This window comes from Nuphar pumila, chromosome 2 (genome assembly GCF_984573655.1).
Source record: "Nuphar pumila chromosome 2, dmNupPumi1.hap1.1, whole genome shotgun sequence".
Classification (NCBI taxonomy): Eukaryota; Viridiplantae; Streptophyta; class Magnoliopsida; order Nymphaeales; family Nymphaeaceae; genus Nuphar; species Nuphar pumila.
In genome coordinates, this window is record NC_143250.1 from 27,185,605 (window position 1) to 27,200,107 (window position 14,503).

General features: G+C 39.6%; 1 protein-coding gene across 2 annotated transcripts; it reads left to right on the top strand.

Moving 5' to 3' along the window:
- The first annotated feature begins 731 nt into the window (after positions 1–731).
- On the top strand, positions 732–11,279 carry LOC149845087 (tetraspanin-10-like). Of its 2 annotated transcripts, XM_089997454.1 has the most exons (11): positions 732–840; positions 989–1,101; positions 1,192–1,246; positions 1,370–1,425; positions 5,675–5,722; positions 6,638–6,686; positions 6,785–6,868; positions 6,959–7,026; positions 8,807–8,932; positions 9,012–9,087; positions 10,799–11,279. In XM_089997454.1, the coding sequence occupies exons 1-11, from the start codon at positions 787–789 to the stop codon at positions 10,865–10,867; spliced, it is 798 nt and encodes a 265-aa protein (XP_089853580.1). In that variant the 5' UTR covers positions 732–786; the 3' UTR covers positions 10,868–11,279. The 2 variants fall into 2 exon arrangements, with proteins under 2 accessions (XP_089853580.1, XP_089853581.1); XM_089997455.1 differs by lacking the exons at positions 9,012–9,087; positions 10,799–11,279 and having other exon boundaries at positions 8,807–8,936.
- The last annotated feature ends 3,224 nt before the right edge of the window (positions 11,280–14,503 follow it).

Sequence of the window (14,503 nt, forward strand, 5' to 3'; positions counted from 1 at the left end):
ATTTTGAAGAGATGAATTGTTGAGGTTAAACCTAAATATTCCCACACTATCTAGTCCCAAGGTGCGCTTGAATCCCACGTATCACATATCCATGTCCTGAATATGGTGGCATGGAGCACATGCCAAGAGTGGTGAAAAATCACTGAATCTCAAATCCCAAAAGTGAAGATCTCATGTTCATATTTCAGTTAGATTTCGCATATCTTTGGTCCGTTAGGGAGCGGCCAGAGATCGCTGCACCTCTCATGATCTAATCCCTCATCTCAAATCCAAGATTGAGATGAGAATAATCAAAGCTTTGACTTTACCCTTTTTTGTTCTTCTTTTACTTTTTCCCTTTTACCGTACTTGAGGCTCTCTCTTTCTCACTCTCACACACACACAACTACTTTAAGTTGGGAAAGCATTTTCCCCACCAATTTATCCAAAGGTTTTTTTTATTAACACAAACGAAGGGGTTTGCGATCCAGTGTTTTCACACCAACCTTGTCTTGTACTGTTGTACAGTTGTGTGAGCAGGGCTTTAAGTTGGGAAATTCCTGTTCACAGGACGAAAAGACTCTCCGTCCCTACATGTGCTCGGGTGCCCCCGAACCTGTTTTGGCTGTTTTGAGTTTGAAGTGCACCTGAGAGATTCCGGCAAGAACTGTGGAAAGCTGACCAAGAATAAACAGCAGCGTCTCTCTCTCTCTCTCTCTCTCTCTCTCTCTCTCTCTCTCTCTCTCTCTCTCTCTGTGTGTGTGTGTGTGTGTGTGTGTGTGTGTGTGTGCGAGTAAGAGAGAAACAATGAGTACAGGAACTAGCACATTTTTTATCAAATGGATCAACTTCCTAACTACGGTACTCTCTCTCTCTCTCTCTCGTTGTGCCACCATCATGCTTCCACACTTTGGTTCATTAGTTCTCGTCACTTATCTTTATTTGCATTGTTTGATTAATTCCGAAGAAGCCATGATTTCTTTCTTCTCTCTTTTCGATGGGTGTGTAGTTGTTTGCAGTTGGTGTCATGGGGTACGGCGTTTGGATGAGTAGTCAGCATGATGATTGTAGAAGGTTTCTCGCTCTCCCTGTTTTAGCTCTTGGTGCACTTGTCCTCGTAATGTAAGCTTGACATTCATTCGTTTTACATTAATGTTGTTTTATTCTCTCTTTAGGAGGAATATGAATATGTTTTTTTCGATTTTTTCCCAGATCCCTCACTGGGTTTGTGGGTGCTCTCAAGAACTTCACCATATTGTTGTGGATAGTATCCTTCTTCTGTTTATGATATTTTGTTTTTTTCTTTTCTGAAATCATAAAGGAGGAGCAGCTTTTTACTTGTTTGAAAGATGTTGATGTTGTGTGCGAGTCCTTAACTGCTCTTCTGCAGTATCTGCTGATGCTATGCATGCTTTTAGTGGCGATTCTGGTGTTCACGGTGCTGGCGTAAGTAGTTTTTCTTGGGAGATTCGGTTTTTCTGTGTTCTGTTTTTTTATTGATTCTACTTGGATCATTACGGATGGTTGAGATAATCTACTGTACATATTAGATCTTATATGCATTTGTTTGTGTGAAAGCAATATCCTTCTCTCATCACATCCCAAGGAAGCGAAGAAGATCTTACAATAATTAATTGAGATCACAATGGAGCTTAAGCTGCTATTTCATCTCAGTTTTCCTGTTTGTGGTTATTCACCGATTCTCTCTAGCTTGAGGTTAGAAGTTCAGTCATACGCGTTCGTTTTTCTCTTCTTAAACTAATCCTCATTTATATTCTAAATGGCTTCATATGCTCTGCCCATATTCGTTAACCTGAGAGTGAAGATCATAATGCTTCCGTGCATGAGATAATTCCATTCGTGCATTCAGGGTAGAAACAAGAGCAGAAACTTATGGTACCTGGACTCTGCACAGGTACCATTCTGCCTGCCTATTATCTGACGGATTTCAAATCTCATCAGGGGTTATCCCATTATAGTAATATGTGAAAGAAAAGATATACATCTGTGACAGCACAAATTATCTTTGTATAGTTAAATGTATGATGTCATCTTCTCTATGCTTGCAGCAAGTTCATGCGATTGTATCTGTTGAAAGTCTGGAGAGTAAGTTCCATTACCTTGATGAAAGAATTGTGATCTGTGGACAAAGAAACAAAAAAGAATTGTAAATCTAATTTCTATGTATTATCTTTATTTGCCATTTCCAATTTTCACTTTAGTTTCAACAAGATGGTTGGGATGTACAATGATCTTCAATTTTATATAATATAATATGAATTTATGTATTCTACTGTATAAATTTATGCAGCAAACATAGAAAAAACTCCTTTTAGGTGGTGTTCTAATATTGTAACGCCCCAAAATTTCAATTCAGAAAGACAAGCTGACAACTCTGGGCACATTATCTAAAAGAACCAAAACACACAATTCATGTTACTTGCAAAACACTTGGAAAAAACACTTTCATTTAAGAAGTTCCCCAAATAGTACAAAATTCGGATATCCCAAGAAAAATCCGTTACAGAGCCCAAAACGTCCAGGACGCGAGCTAAGAGTAGGAAGATGAAATCTTGAAGTCATCTTGCAATCGCGCCATCACCCGTGGTGTACCTAATTATCACTTGTACCCATAGAATGGGTTAATTTCGCGAAAAACTAGTAGGTGCACAAGGGAGACTACAGGAAACTGAATTAAGAACATTTAATTCAGTATGCTAAGCAGTTTAAAGCAGATATGCAGTTAAACAGGTAGCCGTGCAAAACAGGTAAGCAGTTCAAGCAAGTAAGCAGTGCAACACAGGTAAGCCGTTCAAGCAAGTAAACAGTGCAACTGTCAAACACAACATGACGATTCATTCGATTGTAAACTGTGAACTACTACGCAATAAGCAAGTCTCATGACCCATCAACCAGTGTGAACAAACTTTATGTTTCGATATTACAGGCCTACGGGTACGCGCAGGCAAAACGTAAAAACAACTGAGACTAGTTCGGGTGTCTGTTATTCTATGTATTTTCAATAACCCGAATAGCTAGTTGAGTTCGCTCTTAAGAGGATGACTTTAGCCGAGAGAGAATTCTCCAAAGGCAGTTAAGTGGCAACGGATGCATCCAACTTCTGCAGAAGTCCATGGGATCTACCACCTAGGATAATGTCTGGTAATCCCTTCCCCTAACTCCAATGACTGAGGAGGTCGGATTTTTGCCCGTGGGGTGGTTGTTAACAACCTGTCCATTGGAGTTTTGTACCGCTCTATCCTCTCCCTTGACAGACAACAAGAAGCGAATGGGTGCGTTAGGTGTTGCTTAACTAACGACCCATTCTATGCTGTGTTTTTTCAACCACTCGAGCATCTAGCCTGTGAAGGCGATCAGTCACTATATTATGTGATTACAGCATTGTGCATTTAACACTATTCGAGGTCGCACGATCATCTCATCCGATCATCGCAGTACTAGCATGTAGTGCACGACTACAAGTACTTTAGGATGAAAGGGGTATAGCTCCTCAATAAGAGCCTCAACAAAAGTATTTCACAAAGATGTAATGTTTCTCAAACTTTACTTTTGACATTCTTTATCTTTTGAAACAACCAGCAGCTTGTGCCAACATTCAGCATGCGATTTTCTAGAATCTCATCCGCTATCGGGGTATCTACATGCCTCGCATGACTCGATACCGGCCTCGATAGATGGGATACGGGTTTTTCAACAGAACCCCCCGCTAAGAAGTTTGTTCGAGCCTCAATTCGGGGTTACCCGAGATATGTCAAATAGACGAACAGAACCAGCCAATCACATCCTTCCAAATACTTTGATTTGGGGCAGTTTGATGCTTTTGCGCAGCTCTCTAAATCTCAAGTCTACGATGCAGGAACTGCGTACTCGAAGAGCCAGGATCCTTGCAAGGTATCCCTCTCCTTAGACGAGGATGTATCGCTAGCTCCTGACTCAACTCTTGTCGCAAGAGGGAGAGTGGTAAATGCCCCTTGCACCCTCCACGAGAAGGCTTTTATGGTATATGCAAAGAGTGAAAACCTGAGCGTCATCTGCAATCGCAAAGCAGTAACAACACATTTTCAAAAGCAAGAGCCTGGGAGCAAAGCGCGACGACAAAGGAAAGACATAACAGAAGTAAAGGACAAGGATTGCGAAACCACGTCCTTGAGTTAAATGCATACTCGTATAAATATATATTTGTATATATATTTATTTAATTGTCCTTTTTAGTTAATTGAACTCAATTCAATCGTCCAAGTCCTCCTTGTAATCTTCCCCTACCTTGGGGAGTTGCAAGCTTGTTGGCGCTTGCGGGTGTAAACGATTGACGGCTCGGGCTGCGGAGCGCGAGCGGGATCTGTCATACGAGCTGCAAAAGTGACGATCTTAGCAAGCTAACACCAAAAATAGAAGGTCAGGTTCACAGCCGTCGTCTTGACGTGAAGAAAGCAGAGGCAGGGGCATCGTGCCCTTGCGTACCTGCTATCAGCGCAAGAAGCAGGGGCAGGGGCTGCGAGCCCCTGTTGACCTGCTGTCGGCAATTTACGAGGAGGCAGGGGGTTGCACCCCTGCCCTCAGAAAGTGAGGGCAGGCAGGGTTGCGCCCCTGCCTGACAAAGTAGAAGAGTGGCAGGGGGCTTTGCCTCTGCCTGTCGAACATGTAAGGAGGCAGGGGCTTGGCCTCTGCCTGATGAAATGAGAACAGGCAAGGGGCTTGGCCCCTGCCTGATGCCAGGGAAGAGCGAGGCAAGGGGGCTTGCTTCTGCCTGCCGAAAAACAGCGGAGGCAGGGGCGATGCCCCTGCCTAAAGAGAGAAGAAGCACAGGGAGGGGGCTCGACCCCTCCCTGTCGAAAAAGGGGTGCAGGGAGGGGCTAGACCCCCTCCCCTGCCGTAACAAAGAGCAAGGAGCAGAGAGGGGAGCTCGACCCACTCCCCTGCCAGAAAAGATGCAGGGAGGGGTTGGGCCCCTCCCCTGCTAAAGGTGGTGCAGGGAACTGGGACGAGAGCTCGACCCCTCCCCTGCCGTAACAAGAAGCAGGGAGGGGGCTCGACCCCCTCCCCTGCCGTAACAGGAAGCAGGGAGGGGGCTCGACCCCCTCCCCTACCTACAAGGGTGCAGGGAGGGGCTGGACCCCTCCCTTGCAACCAGAGGGCACCGGGAGGGGGCTCGGCCCCTCCCTTACCAAACACAGGGAGGGGCTCCGCCCCTCCCTCGCTAAAAGGAGTCTCATGGAGGGGGCTTTGCCCCTCCCCCTTGATCTAGGGCAGCAGGGAGGTGGCTCGGCCCCCTCCCCGCGCAACGGAGAAGTGAGGGAGAAAGAGAAACGAGAGAGCGAGAGGAGAAAAGGACAAAAATAGGGGAGGTGGATGCGTACCTGGGGCTGCCGGAAGGAGCTCGCCGGAGGGGGGCTCGCCGAAAGGAGGGGGGTCGTCGTTGGCGGTGCTCGGCAACATAGAGGAGAGGGAGTCGGTCGGGGGAGAGACGAGAGAGTAGAGGGGAAAGGGGGGTTCGAGAACCTCCCCCCCTTTGCCTCGCTGTCTTTAAAAAACTGCGAGGGAGGCGGTGCCTCCAAAGGGTCCGGGTCGGGATCCGACCCGAATCTAAATAATTTTTTTTTTGTGTGTTTTACAAGTATGGTCCAATGACCTATCTGTTAAATCTAATATCTCTTTTATGATCAAATGGTTGCAGGTTTATTATTACAAATAATGGAAGTGGCCATATGGTAGCTGGACAAAGGTTAGTTCTCAACCACTTTTTCTGTTCATCAGTCTTAGTAACTGTTTTTTTTTTCAGTAGTTTTCATGTGGTCTTTAACTTTTGAACTGATGAAGCTTACTTCGAATTTTCACTGTTTAACTTCATGCGTGTTACTTTGAACAAGCAACAATTGACAGTGGACTTAAGAATAATGAGGTTGTAGTATTTAGGCTACAGGGTTCAGTTTGAAATGGTTAAATTGATCATAATCCATATGGAATGCCTTGTGATTTCTCTTGCAAAATTACCTATTGCATATTCTATGAAAATGGTAAAGCTAGTCTTATGCCTCTCTTAAAGTCTGATATCTACTTATTCAAAATGTCAGTACCTACCTAAGATGCTTTTCAGAAAACACACGATCTAGTAGCCAACACTATTTGTTATTTTAGAAAGGGGATTTTGGCTTCAATTGGCTTTTCCCTCTTGGCTAGGAACTCACAGAACGTTTTGCTAATCAATCAGCAGTGCAATTATTAATTACATTCTTTCTGTCCTAGGTTTTGTACAAGTAAAACCTATGTCCCACATCTTCCTTTTTTTTCTGAAATAAACCTTGACACTAATTGATGTCAATTGATTAGTGAGGAAACTTATTTTGATGGTGAGTATTCAAATATCCCTTTTTTTAGGATTCAGAATTGTTACAACATTTTCTTAGTGGTTTTATTGTTGTCAGACTTTATGCAGCTGTCAATGATGTTACCATTTTGGGTATGTGTTCTTTCAATGAATGAATCAGCAGCCATTTTTGCCGGAGATGATGTCTAGCATCTTCCAAAGGCACATTTTCTCAATTATTGGCCCTTATGCATCTTTTCATTTATTTCAAAGGAGTTTGTACACATCATATAACATCAATTGAGTATATTGTTCATGTCAATGTGTGAACAGGTATAAGGAATATCGGCTTCAAGAGTACTCATCCTTGTATAGGAAGCAAGTATGTTGTACACCTTTTGCTACTAGTAGTTTAATACAGGTGACTACTTGTTACTCTAGTTGCTATTGAACTTTGCATTTGGGGTTTAAATTTTGCAGCTGAACAACACGCGTAATTGGGAGCACTTGAAAAGCTGTCTTGTTAGAACAGATGATTGCAAGAACTTGCCTAAGGAATACAAGGTCATCTTAAGTCTATTAATTGGGTTCAAATACAAGTTATAAAGTGCAAGATTTCATTTTGGCCATCTTTTCTTTCCTTTTCTGTTGTAGACTCTTAAAAAATACAAAGAGGCAATCTTGACCCCAATTGAGGCTGGTTGTTGTCGGCCACCATCTGAGTAAGTACTTCATTCTCCTGATGTATTGGTGCAACACACACTTTTTCTGTTTCCTTTTTTAATATATTATTCTAATTTATTTGCTACCTTGATGAGAGAGAAAGCATAGTGTGGAAGAGGAGGTGTTATTTTTCCTGCCTTCTCTCATGTGACATGTATCCAGAAATTAAGGGTGGTGTTGCAATTTTTTGCCCACTTTAGCACATATAAATGCCAATTGGTTTTAAAGTTGAAAGAGGTGGTGAGGTAAAGCACTGAACAAACCAATGAGCTAAAACATTATCTCACTAATAAAATGGCATGTACTTGTTCAAAGATATTTAAAAAAATACAAAGATCTAGAGAAGTGATTATGAGATAAATAGAGGTTGAATATTAACTAATGTGTTAATACCAAGGTTGCCGGACTAGGAAACAGAATCGGGAAACGATACGAGAAGCGGAAGCGAGAAGCGATGCATTTTAAAATGTATAGGAAGCGAGAAACGAGGAATAAAAAAAAGAAATTTAAGAATTGAATGGGAATCAAAATGAAACACATAAAAACTATAATAAAAGTGATTATTCTTAAATTTCATTAGTGTAAGAATTAATTTTTTAACAAAATCTAAAAATGATGACTACCAATTTAGAGAAAGCACTTGGAAGTGAGTGAGAAGCGTGAGAAGAAACACATAAAAAACATAAAAAGTAGAGTGAGATATCATATAAGAAGAATATATGAAACATGTGGAAAGCATAGGAAAAGAATGTGAGAATCGAGATTCTCATCAAGTTTCGAAAGCGAGGAGTCGGGAGGTGGGCTTCCCACCTGTCTAAAAAGCTTCCGGTAACTCTGGTTATTACCTCATACATTCACAATCAAGATTCCATTCAATTACCGGGAGTAATATTGGATGATCAGTGTCCTTAGTGGTATGATCCCTGCAGTGGTGTGAATTACTCTCCTGCTTCTTGAGTGTACCTGATTTAAAATGATTTAAAATTGCTGACATGATTGCTCCAACTGTCATTCTTGACATTCTTTCATATTCTATGAACCATTCATCAGCTTTTAAATATCAATGATGATTTCCTACTCTATGGGCCAGTCATCAGCTTTTAAATACCAATCACATGATATCCTACTATTTCCAAGGAAAGGCAAAAAAGATCTTCCCAACCATTTGATTGGGCAAAACGATGAAAAAAAGAAACAGTGACAGCAAGTGCTAAAGATTGAGAAGACTGATACAACATGGTTTGATCTCTGGAATGCTTGAACTAGTCTTGCATCCTTATAAAAAATTTGTTCACTGTAGATCATCCATCTATTTTATATCGAGGTTATATTTAGTGCTGGAAGATTAGTTCTGTTGAGGTAGTAATCTCATAATGCTGCGAGTGTTGGTATGACTTTATGTTGATCTGATAGTTTCACTTTCTGTAAGGTTGAAGCAACTGTGGCTTGAACTAAAATGTGACTGGAATACCCTCTACCTATATAGCATGCTCACTATATCAGCTTATAACAAGCAGTTAAATTCATTCTGGTGCACTACATATACTTGTGCAATTCTACTAGTATGGTTGCTCTATTAAGCAGCCAAATTGATGCTTGATGTAAGAAAACTCAATTGATTGCTATTTAACTTGGTAAATGTTTTGCTATCTTATCTTAGCTATTGTATTTGTAGTTACTTAGACACTTTCTAGTTCCATAGTTTCTGTATGTCTTCCTGCTGCAGCATGAGCTACAATTTTGTTGGTAAATCACAAGTATTTGTTCTTCCTGTTTCAGGTGTGGCTATCCTGCCATCAATTCATCATTTTATGATCTGAGCTTTCATCCAGTGAGCACCAACAAGGATTGCAAGATTTACAAAAATTCTCTGACTACAAAATGTTATAATTGTGATTCTTGCAAGTAAAAATTAGTTGATTGTTGCATATTTTCTGTTTCATTTCTAGCGTCTTTCCTCAACTAATTGTTTCCTTTATTGAAGGGCTGGAGTAGCACAATATATGAAAACCAAATGGAAGGTGGTTGCTATATTTAATGTTATACTTTTTGTTGTCTTGGTAAGCTTTTCAGTTTTCCCTTATAAATTGAGAATATTGAAAAGTTGAGGGTGTTGCTTTTGATTTGCTAAGTGCCATGCTAACATATTGGGATTTATAAGACTCTAATTACTTAAAAGAGCACATCCAAAGTGATTCACCATCTTTTCTTTTCTTTCTCCTTTTTGGTTGCTAGGAAAGCTTGGGGTTATTCCCTGGTGAGATTTGATCCTAGAAACTAGCCCATTTCAGATTGTACAGCTTTATAAGTCCAGTTTATCACATTTGATCCCATTTTGTTTGTTTTTATCACTTTTTTGAGTGTCAATTGTCTGTTCCTTTCTTCTTCAAGATAACATGTAGTCATATTGGATGCTCTTGAGATTAATATTCAGACTTACAAGTACCCTGTAGACTCTCAAGAATAATTTTGCAGATATGTGTATATGTGTGCGTGATAGCTAGTGCTTTTTCTTCATTCACCAAAAAGTGACAATTCAGTGCATCCCAATGCTGTTGTTTAAATACCATAGGCAACTTTGTGCATGCTCCCAGATAGATGCACGGTTTTACTTTTTATCTTTTTTCTTCAGCTATAGCATTTAGGTTTCCTAAGATATCCTATCTCTAGTTTTAAGTCCTAATCAGGATGGTCAAGTGCTCTCTTGATGCTTGTATTGGATATGCTTATATAGGTAGCAATCTGCCATAGAAAACCAGCTGTGTTTGCATAGTTTATTCACTCTTGTGTGCATGATATCCTTGCTCATTTTTCCCACGGCTGTTTACTTCTTTGATGTCATGGTGCTCTGAAAATGGTGTGGTAGACATTGGTTATCGTATTGGAGCTAAGATGCTATGTTCAGTTTAGATATTCTCAACATATGTAGAACTTCATGCAGAGGATCCAGTAGCTGTATTATTTGATTTCTAAGGGTGAGATTTTTTTTCAGGAAAACATGGTTAGTGTCTTTGGTACTTATGTTCATTCATGAATATGATTAGAAAGTTGGATTATTTGAGACATACCTAGAACTTTATGTGAAGCAACCAGTAGCGGTATTATTTGGTTTATAGTGGAGAGATTTTTCAGGAAAACCTGGTTAGTGTTTTTTGTTCTTATGTTCATTCATGAATATAATGAGAAAGTTGGATTATTTGAGACATTTGCACTGTCTGTCTGTCTCTCTCTCTGTCAATACCACATTATGTTCTTGCCAACAAGTTGATTTTGGAGGCAGAACATGGAACAATGGCAGAATGATTTAGGAAATCTTGATAGGCATTGACCACATGATGAATTGTTGTCCAAATGTACACATACATGCATCATAATTTTCCAAGCCTGCAATAAGCCACTTACTACAGGTACAAACAGTTATTCAAATTCACAGTTAACTCCATCCAGAGTGGGTTGCAACTGTTCAATTTCTCAGCAAATCATTCATCAAACCTAGTTGACAATCAATCATCAGTTGGCTCATCTTGCTGTTTCTGAATTTCTCATTCTTTGTGCATGTTGCAATCAGTAATTTATATATTTCAATGACTACTTCCAAGGGATTATGTTTGTGGAAACGTTCAGTACTGGTGTCTGGCTAGATTCTGTGCTGTTTCAATTGTACAATCTAAAATATTGAGCGTGTTTGTTTCCTTGAGTGGGAAATACCTTGGGTTTTTCTGACCACATTTTCAAGTTCCAACCTGACACATTTATCTGAATGTTTAATAGGCTGTTGTTTATCTGGTGGGTTGCTGTGCAAGAAGAAGTGCTTCCAGAGCTCACTTGGCCAAAGTTTGAAGGAATCAAAGAACCTTATCGTCTATGTGATGAAGTTTTTGGCAGTCCATGTTTCCCATTAATTTACCTTTGTAGCTCACTGCTAGTAATGAAAGTTAACCTTAGAGGACAAAGAGAGGTCATAGGATGTGTTTGGTTGGAGGGTGGTGTCAAGTATCCTTTCCACGTTGAAATCCTGTGCTTGTACAAGCACGAGACTTGAATTCACTTTTCCAAAGAGAAGATTCAAATAAACAGAGAAGATGAGCATTTTGATTCCCCTCTGGCAGCTATGAAAGGAAGAGAACTTTGCTAAACCAAACACATCGAAACATCATAGCTTATTATCATGTAGAAAAAGTGGAGTAATGTTTTGGTGTATTAAAATTTAAATATTTATGATCACACGCACGCTATACTGGTGCTTTTGACATGACATATTTTCTTCTTTACCAAAAATGTATTCTTCTACTACAACTTGTGTAGAATGACAAGGTACCCCACACTACATTTGAGTGGAAAGAATACGAAGAACCTCAAAAAATGTTGGAGAGAGAGAGCTCAATAATGCCTCTCTTTTACTTTTTGAGAAGTATTTATAGGCTCATGTGTAGGTGAGATGGGTGGTTGAGCTTACATTAAGAGAGATGAAGGGTTGAGATGAGTCTAACCGCCCTCTCAAAAAACATTTTCAAGGTTGACCGTTGACCCTCTCTAGTCATGTAAAGACTTTCACAGATTCGGTAAACTATAATATGCTATCATTCCATGTTTTTCTATTTTTGTTTTTCCTAAGAATTATAGAGGTTCTATATTGAGATCCATATGAGGAGCGTCATTGGTTCTCACCCCTCACACTCTACCCAATGTAAGGACTAAGGCAAAATTGCCCCCCTCTTGGTTGGGCTTAGTTGGTTTCATTCCAACTTGGTCTAACCTCTAGCCACCTTTTTCAAGTTCCATGGACGGTAGTGTGGGTTCCACCATTTCCTAGGTTTTATTGCTTATCAATAATATATTTGGTCTTTGAATCGTAAGGATAAAACATTTAGTGAGCTCATTTGTTTGAAAAGCAATATGGGGAGTATTAAGAAATAGTGTCAATTGGATATGGATATTGGATCTATATCCAGATCTAATGTGAAGAGAGTCTGACATTACATTGTTACTTATTTTTATGTTCTTTACTTATTGCCTCTTTTGTTTTCAGTTTTCTTATTGTGTATGGCAAGTGCTGTTATGTAAAGGGTTGTACACTACAAGAAAATCGTGGATTTGCGATGAACGATATCCATCGCTAATCCGTCGCTAAACTGTTTAGCGATGGATAGCGCTCATCGCAAATTTTTGGTCGCTAATTAGTGACAAAACTTATCTGTCGTTACTTTCGTTGCTAATTTGTGATAGATTAGCGATAGATATGATTCATCGTTAGTCCGACGCTAAATAAGCATCACAAATTTTGTTTTGCGACGGACATTACCCGTACTTCGTCGTTAAATTTAAATAAAAAAAAATTGCTCCCTGTCGAGCCATATTCCGGCAACAATAAGTCGGACTTGTACCACACCCGACAGGCGTTGCTTAGGGTCTTAGACCCGAGCGGACCGGCCCGCCACTGTGGGGTCTTCTGCACAGAACCGGCGTGCTCTCCGGCGTCGCCGTCCTCCGATATCAGCCTTGTCGTCCTTTGTGAAACTTTTGTCCAACGACCGCTCTGCCTCGTCGTCGTTCTCCGATATCAGCCCTTCTGCTTCCCTTTTCCCTGCCACGTGGCTAGGGATGCCTTGATATGCTTTGCCGACGACGATCGAGGAAATGGCCACCAGAAGAACCTCTGCAGCGTCAATGACCTCGTCGGCGATGGCGTCAACCCGGCAGCAGTGAACTGCTTTGCACCCTCCACGAAGAAGTCGTCTGAACTTTGTCGCCCTCCATGAAGAAGTCGGTTTAAATCGAGCGATGGAGAGGTCGGTTTAAATTTTGAACGGGGAAAGAGGAAAAAATGTGTGCTCTAGATGGGTCGGTTTAAATCGAAAATTAACGACGGATTTAATGAGAGAAGTTTTCCGTCCCTAATCCATCGCTAATTAGTGACGGATTAGCGAGGGAAAAATTCTCTCGCTAAATCCGTCGCTAAAATGTTTTTCCTGTATTGAGAATTAGCGACAAAAATTTGTCGTCGCTAATCCATCGCTAAATAGCGACGGATTAGCGATGGATTTTTTTTCCGTCGCTAATTTCACAAATCATACGAATGTTAGCGACATATAGTTTTCTCTAGCTAATCTATCGTAAATTTGCAATGGAAAAAATTCATCGCAAATTTCCGTCACTAATTAACATTTTTCTTGTAGTTATATGTTACGTTTTATAACACTACACAATATCCCTTTTGAGGATCAGTTCAACAACCACCCCTTCTTTTCTCTTCCTATCCCTTCTTGAGGCAGTTTTGGACATCCATGGGCACTAAATTTATTATGGTATTGATTCAATTTATTGAGGTATGTTCTAAGAGATCTTGGGTTTTATACCTTGCTTTTTCTCCAAGTTTTTCCCTCCTTTTTTCTTTCTCTTTCTTGTTTCTTCTATTGATATGTGAACCTTCGTTCTCAATCTTCTTTGTGCTATTGCTATTTGATTGAGTATATATTCTCATATTGTTGTTTCTTGATTGATGTCAATATTGTTTCTTTCTTTCTCTTTTCTCTCTAATCTATTTGAATATGCCTGTTTAATTTTACAAATCTAAAAATTTGATTTGCCATTCAGATATAATATTATTGTTTCTTGATTGACGTCAATATTGTTTTCTTTCCTTCTTTCTTATTTGAGGTCACATTGCTGATATTTTTCTTTATTCTGTTTAAATCCTTGTCCTTGCTTGCTTAATTTTTCAGTTCTTAAATCTGATTTAAAAAAAAATTGTTCCTTGATCAGATTACAAAAAATCTGCTTTATTTCCTTCTTCTTGACCATCATGTCACCTCTTGGATTTAGATATAAAAAAAATTATACTATATCAAAATCTGGGGGTTTCTGATCAGATTGTGATTCCTTCTGTCTACTAGGCTTACTGACAAAAAAAAAAGTCATTCCAGCTTTGGTCCTATATTGACTTGATTGGTTAAGTATTCTTTTCGATTTTATATATTTTATTATTCTAGTTTGTTTTCCTATAGATTCAACCATGCATGTCTTCTACCTTCCTGCTGCAAGTAATTTTTAAAAAATTGAACAATTTTAATTTTCTAATTTAGAAGAGGCAAATAATTCTTTTTATTAAGAATGAAGATCTCTTTGGACACCTTGATGGGTCTATCATCCCTCCATAAAAATATCTCATCAAAGAGGATACAGATGAAAATGAGGTTTTATTTTATATGTTCATGTTAAGAATCCAGAATTTATTTTATGGATGAAAAAAGAATAGACTTTAATTTCATATATTATTTTCACTTCGTGCAAGAGGTTCTCGTTAGAGTGCCGGGATGATGACACAACTTTATAACTTTGAATTAAGTTAGTTAAGACATATTATCAGATATTAGAGTTTAGGGTTATATTTTTTGAAGAAGAAATTTTAAATTTTGAAGAAAGGTTCCATGTCCTTTATGAAATATCTTAACAAGATGAAAAATGTCACTGATCAAC